The sequence below is a fragment of the Elephas maximus genome, chromosome 7 (assembly GCF_024166365.1).
Source record: "Elephas maximus indicus isolate mEleMax1 chromosome 7, mEleMax1 primary haplotype, whole genome shotgun sequence".
Taxonomy (NCBI): Eukaryota; Metazoa; Chordata; class Mammalia; order Proboscidea; family Elephantidae; genus Elephas; species Elephas maximus.
The window spans coordinates 67,254,885-67,274,078 of NC_064825.1; the positions used below are offsets into that span (position 1 = coordinate 67,254,885).

A 19,194-nucleotide genomic window follows, 5' to 3' on the forward strand; every position below is an offset into this window, starting at 1 on the left:
CCTCAGATATCAGTGCCACTCTGGGCATGTCCATGAATGACCAAGAACATGCTTCCAGTATTAATTTAAGGTTACAAGTAAATTTTAACAAGTGGGCAAACTTGCAAATACAGAATCCACAAATAATGAGGGCTGACTATAATACATAGTTGTTTCCATAATATTGTTTAAAAAGGAAGGAGCATGACAGCACTAAACTCATACCTATATAATTAAGCTGAATGTAAATGGACTAAACGCACCAATAAAGAGACAGAGTGGCAGATGGATTAAAAAACACGATCTGTCTATATGCTGCCTACAAGAGACACACCTTGGACTTAGAGACACAAACTAAAACTCAAAAGGTGGAAAAAAAATATATCAAGCAAACAATCAAAAAAGAGCAGGACCGCCAATATTAATTTCTGACAAAATACACTTTAAAGTTAAATCCGCCACAAAGGATAAGGAAGGACACTATATAATGATTAAAGGGACAACATACCAGGAGGACATAACCGTATTAAATATTTATGCACCCCATGACAGGGCTGCAAGATACATAAAACAAACTCTAACAGCACTTAAAAGTGAGATAAACAGCTCCACAATTATAGTAGGAGACTTCAACACACCACTTTCAATGAAGGACAGAACATCCAGAAAGAAGCTCAATAAAGACAAGGAAGATCTAAATGTCACAATCAACCAGCTTGACCTCATAGACATACATAGAACACTCCAACCAACAGCAGCCAAGTATACTTTTCCAACGCACATGGAACATTCTCTAGAATAGACCACATATTAAGTCACAAAGTAACCCTTAGTGGAATCAAAACATCGAAATATTACAAAGCGTCTTCTCTGACTATAAGGCCATAGAAGTAGAAATCAATAACAGAAAAAGCAGGGAAAAGAAATCAAATACTTGGAAACCGAACAATACCCTGCTCAAAAACGACTGGGTTATAGAAGACATCAAGGATAAAATAATGAAATTCATAGAATCCAATGAGAATGAAAACACTTCCTATCAGAACCTTCGGGACACAGTGAAAGCAGTGCTTAGAGGTCAATTTATACCCAAAAATGTACACATACAAAAAGAAGAAAGGGCCAAAATCAAAGAATTATCCCTATAACTCGAACAAATAGAGAACAACAAAAGAAACCCTCAGGCACCAGAAGAAAGTAAAGAATAAAAATTAGAACAGAATTAAATGAAACAGAGAACAGAAAAACAACTGAAAAAGTTAACAAAGCCAAAAGCTGGTTCTTTGAAAAAATTAACAGAATTGATAAACCACTGGCCAAACTGACAAAAGAAAAACAGGAGAGGAAGCAAATAACCCGAAAAAGAAATGAGATGGGCAATATTACAACAGACCCAACTGAAGTTAAAAGAATCATATCAGATTAGTATGAAAAATTGTACTCTAACAAATTGAAAACCTAGAAGAAATGGATGAATCTCTACAAACACACTACCTACCTAAACTAACACAAACAGAGGTAGAACAACTAAATAAACCCATTAGAAGAGATTGAAAAGGCAATTAAAAAACTCCCAACAAAGAAAAAGCCCTGGCCCGGATGCCTTCACTGCAGAGTTCTACCAAACTTGTAGAGAAGAGTTAACACCACTACTACTAAAGGCATTTCAGAGCATAGAAAAGGATGGAATACTCCCACACTCATTCTATGAAGCCAGCATATCCCTGATACCAAAACCAGGTAACACACCACAAAAAAAGAAAATTACAGACTTATATCCCTCATGAACTCAGATGCAAAAATCCTCAACAAAATTCTAGCCAATAGAATTCAACAACATATCAAAAAAATAATACACCATGACCAAGTGGGATTCATACCAGATATGCAGGGATGGTTCAACATTAGAAAAACAACTACTGGAATCCATCATATAAATAAAACAAAAGACAAGAACCACATGATCTTATCAATTGATGCAGAAAAGGCATTTGACAAACTTCAACACCCATTCATGATAAAAACTCTCAGCAAAGTAGGAATAGAACAAAAATTCCTCAACATAGTAAAGGGCATTTATACAAAGCCAACAGAAAAACATCATCCTAAATGGAGAGGGTCTAAAAGCATTCTGCTTCAGATCGGGAATCAGACAAGGATGCCCTTTATCACCACTCTGATTCAACATTGAGCTGGAGGTCTCAGCCAGAGTAATTAGGCTAGATAAAGAAATAAAGGCATCCAGACCGGTAAAGAAGAAGTGAGAGTATCTCTATTTGCAGATGACACGATCTTATGCACAGAATATCCTAAAGAATTCTCCAGAAAACTACTGAAACTAATAGAAGAGTTTAGCAGAGTATCGGGATACAAGATAAACATATAAAAACCAGTTGGGTTTCTCTACACCAATAAAAAGAACATTGAAGAGGAAATCACCAAATCAATACCATTTACAGTAGCCCCCAAGAAGATAAAATACTTAGGAGTAAATCTTACCAGAGACATAAAAGACCTATACAAAGAAAACTACAAGACACTACTCCAAGAAACCAAGAGACCTACATAAGTGGAAAAACATATGTTGTTCATGGATAGGAAGACTTGACATTGTAAAAATGTCTACTCTACCAAAAGCCATCTATAGATACAACGCAATTCCGATCCAAATTCACACAATATTTTTTTTTTTTTTATAATAACTTTTATTAAGCTTCAAGTGAACGTTTACAAATCCAATCAGTCTGTCACATATAAGTTTACATACATCTCACTCCCTACTCCCACTTACTCTCCCCGTCTTGAGTCAGCCCTTTCAGTCTCTCCTTTCTTGACAATTTTGCCGGCTTCCCTCTCTCTCTATCCTCCCATCCCCCCTCCAGACAAGAGTTGCCAACACAATCTCAAGTGTACACCTGATATAATTAGCTCACTCTTCATCAGCGTCTCTCTCCCACCCGCTGACCAGTCCCTTTCATGTCTGATGAGTTGTCTTCAGGGATGGTTCCTGTCCTGTGTCAACAGAAGGTCTGGAGAGCATGACCGCCGGGATTCCTCCAGTCTCAGTCAGACCATTAAGTTTGGTCTTCTTATGAGAATTTGGGGTCTGCATCCCACTGCTCTCCTGCTCCCTCAGGGGTCCTCTGCTGAGCTCCCTGTCAGGGCAGTCATCGATTGTGGCCGGGCACCAACTAGTTCTTCTGGTCTCAGGATGATGTAGGTCTCTGGTTCATGTGGCCCTTTCTGTCTCTTGGGCTCTTAGTTGTCATGTGGGCTTGGTGTTCTTCATTTTCCTTTGCTCCAGGTGGGTTGAGACCAATTGCTGCATCTTAGATGGCTGCTTGTTAGCATTTAAGACCCCAGACGCCACATTTCAAAGTGGGATGCAGAATGATTTCATAATAGAATTATTTTGCCAATTGACTTAGAAGTCCCCGCAAACCATGTTCCCCAGACCCCCGCGCTTGCTCCGCTGAGCTTTGAAGCATTCATTTTATCCCGGAAACTTCTTTGCTTTTGGTCCAGTCCAATTGAGCTGACCTTCCATGTATTGAGTGTTGTCTTTCCCTTCACCTAAAGCAGTTCTTATCTACTGATTAATCAATAAAAAAACCCTCTCCCACCCTCCCTCCCTCCCCCCCTCGTAACCACAAAAGTATGTGTTCTTCTCAGGTTTACTATTTCTCAAGATCTTATAATAGTGGTCTTATACAGTATTTGTCCTTTTGCCTCTGACTCATTTCGCTCAGCATAATGCCTTCCAGGTTCCTCCATGTTATGAAATGTTTCAGAGATTCGTCACTGTTCTTTATCGATGCGTAGTATTCCATTGTGTGAATATACCACAATGTATTTACCCATTCGTCCGTTGATGGACACCTTGGTTGCTTCCAACTTTTTGCTATTGTAAACAGAGCTGCAATAAACATGGGTGTGCATATATCTGTTTGTATGAAGGCTCTTGTATCTCTAGGGTATATTCCGAGGAGTGGGATTTCTGGGTTGTATGGTAGTTCTATTTCTAACTGTTTAAGATAACGCCAGATAGATTTCCAAAGTGGTTGTACCATTTTACATTCCCACCAGCAGTGTATGAGAGTTCCAATCTCTCCGCAGCCTCTCCAACATTTATTATTTTGTGTTTTTTGGATTAATGCCAGCCTTGCTGGTGTGAGATGGAATCTCATCGTAGTTTTAATTTGCATTTCTCTAATGGCTAATGATCGAGAGCATTTTCTCATGTATCTGTTGGCTGCCTGAATATCTTCTTTAGAGAAATGTGTGTTCATATCCTTTGCCCACTTCTTGATTGGGTTGTTTGTCTTTTTGTGGTTGAGTTTTGACAGAATCATGTAGATTTTAGAGATCAGGCGCTGGTCGGAGATGTCATAGCTGAAAATTCTTTCCCAATCTGTAGGTGGTCTTTTTACTCTTTTGGTGAAGTCTTTAGATGAGCATAGGTGTTTGATTTTTAGGAGCTCCCAGTTATCGGGTTTCTCTTCATCATTTTTGGTAATGTTTTGTATTCTGTTTATACCTTGTATTAGGGCTCCTAGGGTTGTCCCAATTTTTTCTTCCATGATCTTTATCGTTTTAGTCTTTATGTTTAGGTCTTTGATCCACTTGGAGTTAGTTTTTGTGCATGGTGTGAGGTATGGGTCCTGTTTCATTTTTTTGCAAATGGATATCCAGTTATGCCAGCACCATTTGTTAAAAAGGCTGTCTTTTCCCCAGTTAATTGACACTGGTCCTTTGTCAAATATCAGCTGCTCATACGTGGATGGATCTATGTCTGGGTTCTCAATTCTGTTCCATTGGTCTATGTGTCTGTTGTTGTACCAATACCAGGCTCTTTTGACTACTGTGGCTGTATAATAGGTTCTGAAGTCAGGTAAGGTGAGGCCTCCCACTTTCTTCTTCTTTTTCAGTAGTGCTTTGCTTATCCGGGGCTTCTTTCCCTTCCATATGAAATTGGTGATTTGTTTCTCTATCCCCTTAAAATATGACATTGGAATTTGGATCGGAAGTGCGTTAAATGTATAGATGGCTTTTGGTAGAATAGACATTTTTACTATGTTAAGTCTTCCTATCCATGAGCAAGGTATGTTTTTCCACTTAAGTATGTCCTTTTGAATTTCTTGTAGTAGAGCTTTGTAGTTTTCTTTGTATAGGTCTTTTACATCCTTGGTAAGATTTATTCCTAAGTATCTTATCTTCTTGGGGGCTACCGTGAATGGTATTGATTTGGTTATTTCCTCTTCGGTGTTCTTTTTGTTGATGTAGAGGAATCCAAGTGATTTTTGTATGTTTATTTTATAACCTGAGACTCTGCCAAACTCTTCTATTAGTTTCAGTAGTTTTCTGGAGGATTCCTTAGGGTTTTCTGTGTATATAATCATGTCATCTGCAAATAGTGATAACTTTACTTCTTCCTTGCCAATCCGGATACCTTTTATTTCTTTGTCTAGCCTGATTGCCCTGGCTAAGACTTCCAACACGATGTTGAATAAGAGCGGTGATAAAGGGCATCCTTGTCTGGTTCCCGTTCTCAAGGGAAATGCTTTCAGGTTCTCTCCATTTAGAGTGATATTGGCTGTTGGCTTTGCATAGATGCCCTTTATTATGTTGAGGAATTTTCCTTCAATTCCTATTTTGGTAAGAGTTTTTATCATAAATGGGTGTTGGACTTTGTCAAATGCCTTTTCTGCATCAATTGATAAGATCATGTGGTTTTTGTCTTTTGTTTTATTTATGTGATGGATTACATGAATGGTTTTTCTGATATTAAACCAGCCTTGCATACCTGGTATAAATCCCACTTGATCAGGGTGAATTATTTTTTTGATGTGTTGTTGGATTCTATTGGCTAGAATTTTGTTGAGGATTTTTGCATCTATGTTCATGAGGGATATAGGTCTATAATTTTCTTTTTTTGTAATGTCTTTACCTGGTTTTGGTATCAGGGAGATGGTGGCTTCATAGAATGAGTTGGGTAGTATTCCGTCATTTTCTATGCTTTGGAATACCTTTAGTAGTAGTGGTGTTAACTCTTCTCTGAAAATTTGGTAGAACTCTGCAGTGAAGCCGTCCGGGCCAGGACTTTTTTTTGTTGGGAGTTTTTTGATTACCGTTTCAATCTCTTTTTTTGTTATGGGTCTATTTAGTTGTTCTGCTTCTGAATGTGTTAGTTTAGGTAGGTAGTGTTTTTCAAGGAATTCATCCATTTCTTCTAGGTTTTCAAATTTGTTAGAGTACAATTTTTCATAATAATCTGAAATGATTCTTTTAATTTCATTTGGTTCTGTTGTGATGTGGTCCTTCTCATTTCTTATTCGGGTTATTTGTTTCCTTTCCTGTATTTCTTTAGTCAGTCTAGCCAATGGTTTATCAATTTTGTTAATTTTTTCAAAGAACCAGCTTTTGGCTTTGTTAATTCTTTCAATTGTTTTTCTGTTCTCTAATTCATTTAGTTCAGCTCTAATTTTTATTATTTGTTTTCTTCTGGTGCCTGATGGATTCTTTTGTTGCTCACTTTCTATTTGTTCAAGTTGTAGGGACAGTTCTATGATTTTGGCTCTTTCTTCTTTTTGTATGTGTGCATTTATTGATATAAATTGACCTCTGAGCACTGCTTTTGCTGTGTCCCAGAGGTTTTGATAGGAAGTATTTTCATTCTCGTTGCTTTCTATGAATTTCCTTATTCCCTCCTTGATGTCTTCTATAACCCAGTCTTTTTTCAGGAGGGTATTGTTCATTTTCCAAGTATTTGATTTCTTTTCCCTCGTTCTTCTGTTATTGATCTCTAGTTTTATTGCCTTGTGGTCTGAGAAGATGCTTTGTAATATTTCGATGTTTTGGACTCTGCAAAGGTTTGTTTTATGACCTAATATGTGGTCTATTCTAGAGAATGTTCCATGTGCGCTAGAAAAAAAAGTATATTTTGCAGCAGTTGGGTGGAGAGTTCTGTATAAGTCAATGAGGTCAAGTTGGTTGATTGTTGTAATTAGATCTTCCGTGTCTCTGTTGAGCTTCTTACTGGATGTCCTGTCCTTCTCCGAAAGGGGTGTGTTGAAGTCTCCTACTATAATTGTGGAGGTATCTATCTCGCTTTTCAGTTCTGTTAAAATTTGATTTATATATCTTGCAGCCCTGTCATTGGGTGCGTAAATATTTAATATGGTTATGTCTTCCTGATCAATTGTCCCTTTTATCATTATATAGTGTCCTTCTTTATCCTTTGTGGTGGATTTAAGTCTAAAGTCTATTTTGTCAGAAATTAATATTGCTACTCCTCTTCTTTTTTGCTTATTGTTTGCTTGATATACTTTTTTCCATCCTTTGAGTTTTAGTTTGTTTGTGTCTCTAAGTCTAAGGTGTGTCTCTTGTAGGCAGCATATAGATGGATCGTGTTTCTTTATCCAGTCTGTGACTCTCTGTCTCTTTATTGATGCATTTAGTCCATTTACATTCAGGGTAATTATAGATAAATAAGTTTTTAGTGCTGTCATTTTGATGCCTTTTTATGTGTGTTGTTGACAATTTCATTTTTCCACATACTTTTTTGTGCTGAGGCGTTTTTCTTAGTAAATTGTGAGATCCTCACTTTCATAGTGTTTGACTTTATGTTAGTTGAGTCGTTACGTTTTTCTTGGTTTTTGTCTTGAGTTATAGAGTTGTTATACCTTTTTGTGGTTACCTCATTATATACCCCTATTTTTCTAAGTAAAAACCTAACTTGTATTGTTCTATATCGCCTTGTATCACTCTCCATATGGAAGTTCAATGCCTCCTGTATTTAGTCCCTCTTTTTGATTATTGTGATCTTTTACCTATTGACTTCCATGATTCCCTGTTATGTGTATTTTTTTTTTAATTAATCTTAATTTGTTTGTTTTTGTGATTTCCCTATTTGAGTTGATATCAGGACGTTCTGTTTTGTGACCTTGTGTTGTGCTGATATCTGATATTATTGGTTCTCTGACCAAACAATATCCTTTAGTATTTCTTGTAGCTTTGGTTTGGTTTTTGCAAATTCTCTAAACTTGTGTTTGTCTGTAAATATCTTAATTTCGCCTTCATATTTCAGAGAGAGTTTTGCTGGATATATGATCCTTGGTTGGCAGTTTTTCTCCTTCAGTGTTCTGTATATGTCGTCCCATTCCCTTCTTGCCTGCATGGTTTCTGCTGAGTAGTCAGAACATATTCTTATTGATTCTCCCTTGAAGGAAACCTTTCTTTTCTCCCTGGCTGCTTTTAAAATTTTCTGTTTATCTTTGGTTTTGGTGAGTTTGATGATAATATGTCTTGGTGTTTTTCTTTTTGGATCAATCTTAAATGGGGTTCGATGAGCATCTTGGATAGATATCCTTTCGTCTTTCATGATGTCAGGGAAGTTTTCTGTCAGAAGTTCTTCAACTATTTTCTCTATGTTTTCTGTCCCCCCTCCCTGTTCTGGGACTCCAATCACCCGCAGGTTATCCTTCTTGATAGAGTCCCACATAATTCTTAGGGTTTCTTCATTTTTTTTAATTCTTTTATCTGATTTTTTTTCAGCTATGTTGGTGTTGATTCCCTGGTCCTCCAGATGTCCCAGTCTGCATTCTAATTGCTCGAGTCTGCTCCTCTGACTTCCTAGTGTGTTGTCTAATTCTGTTATTTTATTGTTAATCTTTTGGATTTCTACATGTTGTCTCTCTATGGATTCTTGCAACTTATTAATTTTTCCAGTATGTTCTTGAATAATCTTTTTGAGTTCTTCAACAGTTTTATCAGTGTGTTCCTTGGCTTTTTCTGCAGATATCCTAATTTCATTTGTGATATCATTAAGCATTCTGTAAATTAGTTTTTTATATTCTGTATCTGATAATTCCAAAATTGTATCTTCATTTGGGAAAGATTTTGATTCTTTTGTTTGGGGAGTTGGAGAAGCTGTCACGGTCTGCTTCTTTAAGTGGTTTGATATGGATTGTTGTCTCCGAGCCATCACTGGGAAACTAGTTTTTCCAGAAAATCCGCTAAAAAAAAACTGCAGTCAGATCCCTATCAGAGTTCTCCCTCTGGCTCAGGCTATTCAGATGTTAATGAAGCCTCCTGGGGAGGGTGGGGGAGGGAACAGAGAGATAGGAGAGTAGCACCTCAGAATATAGCCAGAGTTGCTTGTCTTGCTTGGAATGACTATTATATCTGAGATTCCCGCGGGCGCGTCGCCTATGTGTGCTGTCTGTGTGGAGATTGCCCCCGGGGGGTCTGGCCCGCTGGAGTCACGGTCAGATCCTCCGCTTCCAGCCCCACGCCCAGCGTCAAGGCTCCCCTACTGGGACGGTGCACTCTCGACTCCAAAATCAGTCGCTGCCTCCCGGGGACTTCTCGTCCCTCCAGCCGCGTGGCCGTGCCGCCCCCGTGAACCAGGTGGGCCCCCTCCCGGGGTTAGTTCAGATTGGTGGAGTAGCTCCCCGTGCTTGTGCCGCGACCGAGTGTCCCGGCTGGAACGCTGTTCTCCCCGCTTCAATACCAGTCGCTGCCTCCCGGGGACTTCTCCTACCGGCTGCGTCCCACGCCGCCCGCGCGACCCGGATGGTCACCTTCCCAGGGTTAGTTCAGGGGGTGGAGCAACTCTCCGTGTTTATGGCGTACCTGCGTGCAGTCCAAATCCCTGTGGGACGGTTCCCCGGCTCGGATGCTGCTCTTTCTGCTCCAAGATCAGTCACTGCCTCCCGGGGACTTCTCCTAACGGCTGCGTCCCACGCCGCCCGTGGAACCGGCTAGTCCCCCTCCCGGGGTTAGTTCAGGGGGGTGGAGCAGGTCTCTGTGCTTGTGCCGTACCTGACTGGTATGCTGGCTCCAGGCTCTGGAAACAATCGCTGCTTCCCCGTATTAGTTCGTTCTCCGTCTCTAAATCTGTGTTTGTTGTTCAGGGTTCGTAGATTGTTATGTATGTGATCGATTCACTTGTTTTTCCGTGTCTTTGTTGTAAGAGGGATCCGAGGTAGCGTCTGCCTAGTCCGCCATCTTGGCTCCGCCTCCCTCACACAATATTTTTTTAATGAGATGGAAAAACTAACTTCATACGGAAAGGAAAGAGGCCCCTGATAAGTAAAGCATTACTGAAAAAGAAGAACAAAGTGGGAGGCCTCACTCTACCTGATTTTAGAACCTATTATACTGCCACAGTAGTCAAAACATCCTGGTACTTGTACAGCAACAGATACATAGACCAATGGTACAGAATTGAGAATCCAGACATAAATCCATCCACATATGAGCAGCTGATATTGACAAAGGCCCAAAGTCAGTTAAATGGGGAAAAAACAGTCTGCCTAACAAATGGTGGCAGTATAACTGGATATCCATGTGTAAAAAAATGAAACAAGACCCATACCTCACAACATCCACAGAAACTAATTCAAAATGAATCAAAGACCTAAATATAAAATCTAAAACGATAAAGATCATGGAAGAAAAAATAGGGAAAATGCTAGGAGCCCTAATACATGGCATAAACAGTATACAAAACATTACTAACAATGCAGAAAAGAAACTAGATAACTGGGAGCTCCTAAAAATCAAACACCTATGCTCATCCAAAGGCTTCACCAAAAGAGTAAAAAGACTACCTACAAACTGGGAGAAAGTTTTTAGCTATGACATGTCTGATCAGCATCTGATCTCTAAAGTCTACGTGATGCCGCAAAACCTCAACTGTTGTTGTTGTTTTTAGGCACCTTCGAGTCGGTTCTGACTCATAGCGACCCTATTCACAACAGAACGAAACACTGCCCGGTCCTGCGCCATCTTTACAAAAAAGACAAATAACCCAATTAAAAAATGGGCAAAGGATATGAACAGGCACTTCACTAAAGAAGACATTCAGGTAGCTAACAGATACGTGAGGAAATGCTCACAATCATTAGCCATTAGAGAAATGCAAATCAAAACTACAATGAGATTTCTTCTCACTCCAACAAGGCTGGCATTAATCCCCAAAACACAAAATAATAAATGTTGGAGAGGTTGTGGAGCGACTGGAACACTTATACACTGCTGGTGGGAATGTAAAATGGTACAACCACTTTGGAAATCGATTTGGTGCGTCCTTAAAAAGCTAGAAATAGAAGTACCAGCAATCCCACTCCTTGGAATATATCCTAGAGAAATAACTCTTTACGTGAACAGATATATGTACACCCATGCTCATTGCAGCATTGTTTACAATAGCAAAAAGATGGAAGCAACCAAGGTGCCCATCAATGGATGAAAGGATAAATAAATTACGGTATAGTCACACAATGGTATACTACACATCAGTAAAGAACAATGATGAATCCGTGAAACATTTCATAACATGGAAGAATCTGGAAGGCATTACGCTGAGTGAAATCAGTCAGTTGCAAAAGGACAAATATTGTATGAGACCCACTATTTTAAGAACTCTAGAAATAACTTAACCAGAGAAGAAAATATTCTTTGATGGTTACGAGAGCAGGGAGGGAGGGAGGGAGAGGGTTTTTCACTAATTAGATAGTAGATAAGAACTATTTTAGGTGAAGGGAAAGACGACACACAGTACAGGCAAGGTCTGCACAACTTGACTAAACCAAAAGCTAAGAAGTTTCCTGAATAAACCGAACTCTTCAAAGGCCAGCGTAGCAGGGGCTGGGGTTTGGGGACCATGGTTTCAGGGAATATCTAAGTCAATTGGCATAATAAAATCTATTAAGAAAACATTCTGCATCCCACTTTGGAGAGTGGCGTCTGGGGTCTTAATAACTAGTAAGCAGCCATCTAAGATGCATCAATTGGTCTCAACCCACATGGAGCAAAGGAGAATGAAGAATACCAAAGACGTAAGTAATCATGAGCCCAAGAGACAGAAAGGGCCACATAAACCAGAGACTACATCAGCCTGAGACCAGAAGAGCTACATGGTGCCCAGCTACAACCAATGCCTTCCCCGACAGGGAACACAACAGAGAATTCCTGAGGGAGCAGGAGAGCAGTGGGATGCAGAACTCAAATTCTTGCAAGAAGACCAGGCTTAATGGTCTGACTGAGACTAGGTAGACCCCAGAGGTCATGGTCCCGAGACCATCTGTTAGCCCAGGACAGGAACCATTCCCAAAGCTAACTCTTCAGACAGGAATAGGACTGGACTATGGGATAGAAAATGATACTATTGAAGAGTGAGCTTCTTGGATCAAGTAGACACATGAGACTATGTGGGCAGCTCCTGTCTGGAGAAGAGATGAGAGGGCAGAGGGGGTGAGAAGCTAGCTGAATGGACATGAAAACAGTGGAGGGAAGGCGTATGCTGTCTCATTAGAGGGAGAGCAACTAGGAGTATATAAAAAAAAATTTTTTTTTTTTTTTTTATAGCAAGGTATATATAAGTTTTTGTATGAGAGACTGGCTTGGTTTACAAACTTTCACTTAACACACACACACACACACACACACACAAAGACAAGGAGCCCTGGTGGCGCAACAGCTAAGTGCTTAGCTGCTAACCCAAAGTTTGGCAGTTTGAACCCACTTGGTGGCTCTACAGGAGAGAGACCTAGTGATATGCTCTGGTAAAGACTACAGCCTAGAAAACCCTACAGGGCAATTCTACTGTCATATGGCATCACTATGAGTCAAAATCTTGTAGATGGCTCCTAACAACAACAACAACAAGAAAGCAATTTTAGAAGAAGCTAGTTGCCAGAGTTTATAAGGTGAATGAGTGGGTAGAAGTGGAAAGAACAGGCAGTCAACAGCATGTGTTTGAAAAATATGTTAACGAAAGGAAAAAGAAATGGAATGGAATTAAGAAAGAAGACAGGATCGGCAAGAAAAGGACTTTTATTTTTAAGGGGAGAGATTCTGGCATGTTTAGTGATAGAAAAGAGACAGCTGGAAAACAGTAAGCGACCAAAGATGCTAGAGAGGGCATGTCCAGAAGGAGAAAGGAATGTTTTGATATTTTTAAAATTCCCATTGTAATCTGAATCCTCCAGTTTGACACTGAAATAATTGGCAGGTTATACCAAAGCTAGAGTTTGCTTTGTGCTGAGCAGATAGTCTTTTTATAAAACCTTTTCCCCTCTCAGCTAGTGGTTATTTCTGCAGAATGAGCTAACAGTTCTTTAATGGTACCATGAACTAAAACTACAGTTTACAATGGAAATTTCAACCACAGCTATTACTGCCACTAGCAAGAGAAACTTAAGCCTGAAGCAATATGAGTTGTTTCATAGAGGAGGAATGTGAATGCCATTAAAAATGTCATTCATATTTGGTTGCATCTCTGTGTTTGTTGAAGAGCAAAACAGGAATAACTAGGGAGAGAAATCCAGGCTTGTTACTGCAGTTCTTCCTAGGCATAAAGGGGAGACAATAAGAACCTTCTAAAACATGCCAGTTACAGATGTGGTAATGAGGACAGGAGAAATGGAATGGTCTTATCCTCAAAATAATGTATCAGTAACAGGAAGAATAATAAAAGAGGAAAATAGGAACATCTGTATTGAAGCTATCTGAAGATTTGCTTCTTCTAATAATTACCCTCCAAGTTATTTTGTCTTTCCCCTTAAGAGACACCAACAACTTGAGTCAGCTGGAATGTTTAAAATGCCAGGAAGTTACTAGAAAGCAAATTCATGATGCAACTACGTAAAAAAATTAATCCATCTGGCCCAGGTCTTTGCTGGTTGTTTATCTCCGGCTGGACAACAACTAAATAGCAACTATCTTTTTGCCTTTAAGGTGTTTTCTGGCAGTCTCTTTTAAAAGATCAATATTAATAGCATAAGCTATTGAGAATCTACTATATATCAGATACTGGTGGTGGTTTATACTCATACTACTATGATTAATCAAATGATAACTATTATTTATGGAGAACCAAAATCTTCAGAATCCTTACAGCTTATGAGAGATCTACTTGTATAACCATTTTACTTAACCCCATTTTAGACAGTCAAGTAATTTGTTTTACAATATCCTCTCATTTAATTTTCTCTTTTACCCCAAGGAATAGACATTTTCTCCATTTCAGGCCTTGGGTCCCACCACCAGTATGTAGCAGAACTGGGATTGAACAAGGAAGGCTGGCCCCTGTTATGGATTGAATAGTGTCTCCCAAAAAGATACACTGATGTCTTAATCTCTGGAACCCGTAAATGTGACCTTGTTTGGAAATAGGGTCTTTGAACATTAGGTCATATTGGAGTTGGATGGATCTTAATCCAGCCTGAGTTCCACTGCCACTGAGTGGATTCCAACTCATAGCAACCCTATAGGACAAAGTAGAACTGCCCCATAGGGTTTCCAAGGCTGTAAATCTTTACAGAAGCAGACAACCACATCCTTCTCCCAGCGATAGGCCGGTAGGTTCGAACCTCTGACCTTTCAGTTTAAGAGCTAAGGGCTTAACCACCGTATCACCATGGCTCCTGAGTAACGCCCTTACAAAAGAGAGACACAGATAGAATGGCCACGTGACTACTGTTGTTGTGCTGCAGCTGCAAGCCAAGGAATGCCTAGGCTACCAAAAGCCAGGAGAGACAAGAAAGGATCTTCCCCTGCAGCCTTCAAGAGAACACGGCCCTAACAGAACTACCATACAATCCAGCAATCCCACTCCTTGGAATATATCCTAGACAAGTAAGAGCCTTCACACGAATAGATATACGCACACCCATGTTCATTACAGCACTGTTTACAATAGCAAAAAGAAGGAAACAGTCAAGGTTGTTGAGTGGATGAACAAATTATGGTATATTCACACAATGGAATACTACGCACTGATAAAGAACAACAATGAATCCATGAAACATAACATGGAGGAATCTGTAGGTTTATGCTGAGTGAAATTAGTCAGTTGCAAAAGGACAAATATTGTATGAGACCTCTATCGTAAGAACTCAAAAAAAGGCTTAAACACAAGAAAATATTCTTTGATGGTTACGAGGGCAGAGCAGGGGATGGAGGGGAGGGAGAGGGATATTTGCTAATTAAATAGTAGATAAGAATTATTTTAGGTGAAGGGAAAGATAACACACAATACAGAGGAAGTCAGCACAACTGGACTAATCCAAAAGCTAAGAAGTTTCCTGAATACAACCAAACACTTTGAGGGACACAGTAGCAGGGGTGGGGGTCTGGGGACCATGGTTTCAGGAGACATCTAGTTCAATTGGCATAACAAAATATATTAAGAAATTGTTCTGCATCCCACTTTGGTGAGTGCCGAATGGGGTCTTAAATGCCAGCAAGTGGCTATCTATGATGCATCAATTGGTCTCAACCAACCTGGAGCAAAGGGGAATGAAGAACACCAATGACACAGGAAAATATGAGCCCAAGACAAAGAACAGGCCACATAAACCAGAAACTCCATCATACTGAGACCAGAAGAACTAGATGGTGCCTGGCTACTACAAATGGCTGCCCTGACAGGGAACACAACAGAGAATCCCTGATGGAGCAGGAGAAAAGTGGGATGCAGACCTCAAATTCTAGTGAAAAGACCAGACTTAATGGTCTGACTGAGACTGGAGGTACCCCAGAGGTCATGGCCCCCAGGCTCTGTTAGCTCAAAACTAAAACCATCCTCAAAGCCAAACGAAGATTAGACTGGAGTATGAGACATAAAATGATACTGGTGAGGAGTGTGCTTCTTAGCTCAAGTAGACACACGAAACTATGTGGGCACCCTCCAGACAGGGGCGAGACAAGAAGGCCAAGGGGGAGAGCAGCTGGTTGAATGGACACGGGAAATACATGGTAGAGAGAAGCAGTGTGCTGTCACATTGTAGGGAGAGCAACTAGGGTCATGTAACAATGTGTGTATAAGTTTTTGTATGAGAAACTAACTTGAATTGTGCACACACACACACACACACACACACAAAAAGCATAGCACTGCTGACAACCTGAATTTGGACTCCTCCTCGCCTCCAGGCCATGAGGCAATAAATTTCTGTTCTTATAAACTACTCAATTTGTAAAATTTTGTTATGGCAGGCCTAAGAGATTAACACAGTCTCCAAGGCCTGTTCTCCTGCCAGGCAGGTGTTCAGCCTCTCTCACCCTCTCCCCGCTGCCAGTGAGGGACACTCACTTGGAAAATGACCACTGAATAAGACAGATGTGGCAGCCAGCATCTCCTCTGGTGGCAAACAGCAGCCCACCAAACTCAAGAGGAGCCACCGCAGGAGGGAGGAAGGCTGGGTTCTGGCAAGGCTCAACATGGATAACTCTCATGGAGAAGACACCACCACTAAGGTCTTGCTGGACCCCAAACTGCTCTCATCAATGAAGAGACTGAAAAGGCCCTTGCTGCTCCCTCACCTCCCTCAGTCAGCAGCCAACATCAGAGGACTACTCTGAAAACCTTCTGAATGGCGAAGGGCACTTTCACACGTAATAAAAACGTGGAGGTGACCTAGTTATTCTTATTTGGGAATCTGTATGAGGGAGGGAAAGTTCTGGAACCCAGACAAGGAAAGGAGATGACCTGCCCTAGATGCAGAGGAATCAGGAGCTCAATTTAATTTGAAACCGCAAGCAGGGTGAAGAGATACCGGGGACTACCTGACTCCTCTTACCTTTAATGGTTCCAGGTCATGGTTCGTTTCCTATCACAGGAAACAGAAAACTCAAGGGTCTTGGAATCTGGGTCTGTCCAGTGGATGTTTAGGGTACAGGGTACAGCTTCCCATGTCAATGCCTCCTGATAGAGTATCCACTACACTACAAACTCCACCAGGTTGATTCTTGTGGGGGTGGGAAGGGAGAGGGGAAATATCCCCAAACTACACAGGGTTGGAAGGAGAAATCAACCTCTCCTGGGTGGACACAAACCAGCATGGAAGGCTTTGCCCAAGGCACTCTCAGCCAAACAATGTTTCCAGGTTGGAGGCAGCAGGGATGTGGAGAAGCCATGTGGTCTCTAGCTGACTCCTTCATAGGGACGACTGGCTCCTCTCCAAATACAGACTGCAGCCAATAGGGGACCATGCCCACCCAACCCAGTCAACAGGGTCAGATCCCACACTAAGGTTGGGAGGGCTGGGCCAGCTGTACCTCCTGCCCAAGCAGCCCTGGGGATGCTCGGGTGCCCACCATAGAGGGCAGAGCAGGACACCATCTAGTGCTTACACCTGGGAGGTGATGGAAGGAAGGTCTTTGCCAAGATACTGGTCTCTGATAATCACAGTGGCTAAGAGCTCGGCTTCTAATCAAATGTCAACAGTTCGAATCCACCAGCCACTGCTTGAAAACCCTATGGGGCAGTTCTCTTCTGTCCTATGGGGCCACTGAGTTGGAATCAACTCGATGGCAATGGGACTCAGGCTGGATTAAAATCCACCCTACTCAAGGAGGACCTGGAGCCCAGGTGTGACTCCAACGCACTCTTGGGGTGGGGATGGGTTTGTCTCTCACATTATGCACTCCTCTTTTCATCCTTTTTGCATTACTTGTCTGGGATTTAGGAATTCATTTCCCTTCTCTGCCCTCACATGCAATCTGGGGAAGCAGGATAGTTCAGACAGGAGATTACCAGCAAAGTTCAGGGCTTTTTGTCTCTTTGTTCCCAAATGGCATCCAAATTGTATCTTGGAAAGATGCCACAAGCTCAAAGCCCAGCAGACACGCTAGAACTTGGAGATAGCTAGGAGCTTCTTCCACCTTTCTCCAAGCCACGGCGCTGGAATACCGGCCTTCCAAGCACCTGCTTGCAACAGGGGGGACCAACTGCATACTGCCTGAAGACAGTTGCAGGTAGGTGGTGATCTGGGCTCCCCGTGGGAGAGACCAGCCGGAGACACTTGGCAACCGGCTCAGATCCAGACCTTCTGGCAGGAAGGCAGAACAAGGTGGGATTTGGGATCACCCAGCGCTGCCTCCTGGTCACTTCATGTCTGCCGCAGGCCTTTTCCAGCCCTTCTCAGGACGCGAGATCCCTGGCCAGCGCTGCGACCAGCGCTCAAAAGGAGCACCGCCTCCTGCCAGTCCTCGTCCTCCCCGCAGCCTTCTGCTTCCCGGAGTCCCGCGCCCTCAGGGTGCACCCACCTCCTCCACCGCGCTGCGCAGCTTGTGCTGCGTGTCCTCCATCAGTTCCCCCACCTCACGGAGCATCTCGTTGAGGGTGGCCTTCTCCTGCGGGTAGCTGAGAATCGGGCCGGATCCGCCGGGGGCTGAGCTCGTAGTCGGAGCCGGCGCGGGAGCCGTGGGGACAGCGGCCGCCAGCAGCAGGCACAGCAGGGTGCCCCCGAGTCTCAGCATCTCTGCGCTGCGCCCTCCGACGCTGCCTGTGTTTCCCGGAGCTCGGTCAGAGGCGTGCGCAGCAACCCCTCGCGTCCCGCCGCCCCGCCCTGCCGCCGGGGAACTCCGAGCCCTGGCCTGCCCTCGGCCCCCTCTTCTCGCACCCACCCCTAGGCAGGACGAAACGGAGTCCCTTTCCGGACGCAGCTCCAGCCCTCCGCCACCGGTCAGAAGGAGTCCCCACCCGCTCCAGTCCCGCGCCCCCAGGCCCCCCACACCCATCCTTGTGCACAAGCTGAGCTCTGCTCGCCGCCCCCAACGCTGGTCCCCCTCAGCCCAGCGACAGAACTCAGTTCCCCTACGCTAACAGCCCCTGTGCACCCCAGCTCCGTCCCGGGTTCGAGCCGTGCCGCCTCTCCACCTCGTCAGAACCCAGCTTTAGCGCCCCGACCCCCATTCGCACCCCAATCCCGTCCCAGCCCCCTTGTGGGGTGGTCAGGGCACAGGTCAGCCCCGCTCCCCTAGGGGTCTGAACTGAGTCGAGCGCCTGCCCCTCACCCACCCAAGCTAGACTGAGCTGAGCCGCCGTCGCCCCCCGCCCCCCGCCGCCGCCCCTCACCCACCCCGACTGGACCGAGCAGCGCTCCGGGCCGGACCTGCCGCGCTTCGCCGGGAGGCCGCCGCTGGGCTGCGGGAGCGGGAGGCGCGGTGGGCCGGCCGGCGGGCGAGCAGCGGTGCGGAGAGCGCGGCGCGGATGCGGCAGCGCTGGTACCCGACTAGCCCGCAGCCCTCGCCCCGCCCGTCCCCCAGGTCCCCGCCCTGCGGGAGGGGCCGCGGCTCTGGATGCTGCCATTGGCTGGCCGGGTGCCGGCGACCTCACGCCCGGGGGCCCCCTCCACTGCCTGTGATAAGCTCCGCGGAAAGCCATCCTCTGCTTTGCAATCCTTGGCCTCTGTGGCATTCCGC

At 43.3% G+C, this 19,194-nt stretch overlaps 1 protein-coding gene across 2 annotated transcripts in view; it reads right to left on the minus strand.

Annotated features, from left to right (window-relative positions):
- The window catches only part of DKK3 (dickkopf WNT signaling pathway inhibitor 3), a 61,896-nt gene extending 42,903 nt beyond the window's left edge, over nucleotides 1–18,993 (minus strand). The window contains exons 1-2 of one of the 2 annotated variants that reach the window (XM_049890403.1): nucleotides 18,885–18,993; nucleotides 18,037–18,275 (exon numbers count right to left, since the gene is read on the minus strand). In XM_049890403.1, the coding sequence (XP_049746360.1) occupies nucleotides 18,037–18,249 (213 nt within the window). In that variant the 5' untranslated portion in view covers nucleotides 18,250–18,275; nucleotides 18,885–18,993. Of the gene's footprint in view, nucleotides 1–18,036; nucleotides 18,276–18,851 lie in introns of both variants that reach the window. The other variant, XM_049890402.1, reaches the window with a different exon arrangement.
- Nucleotides 18,994–19,194: the final 201 nt, after the last annotated feature.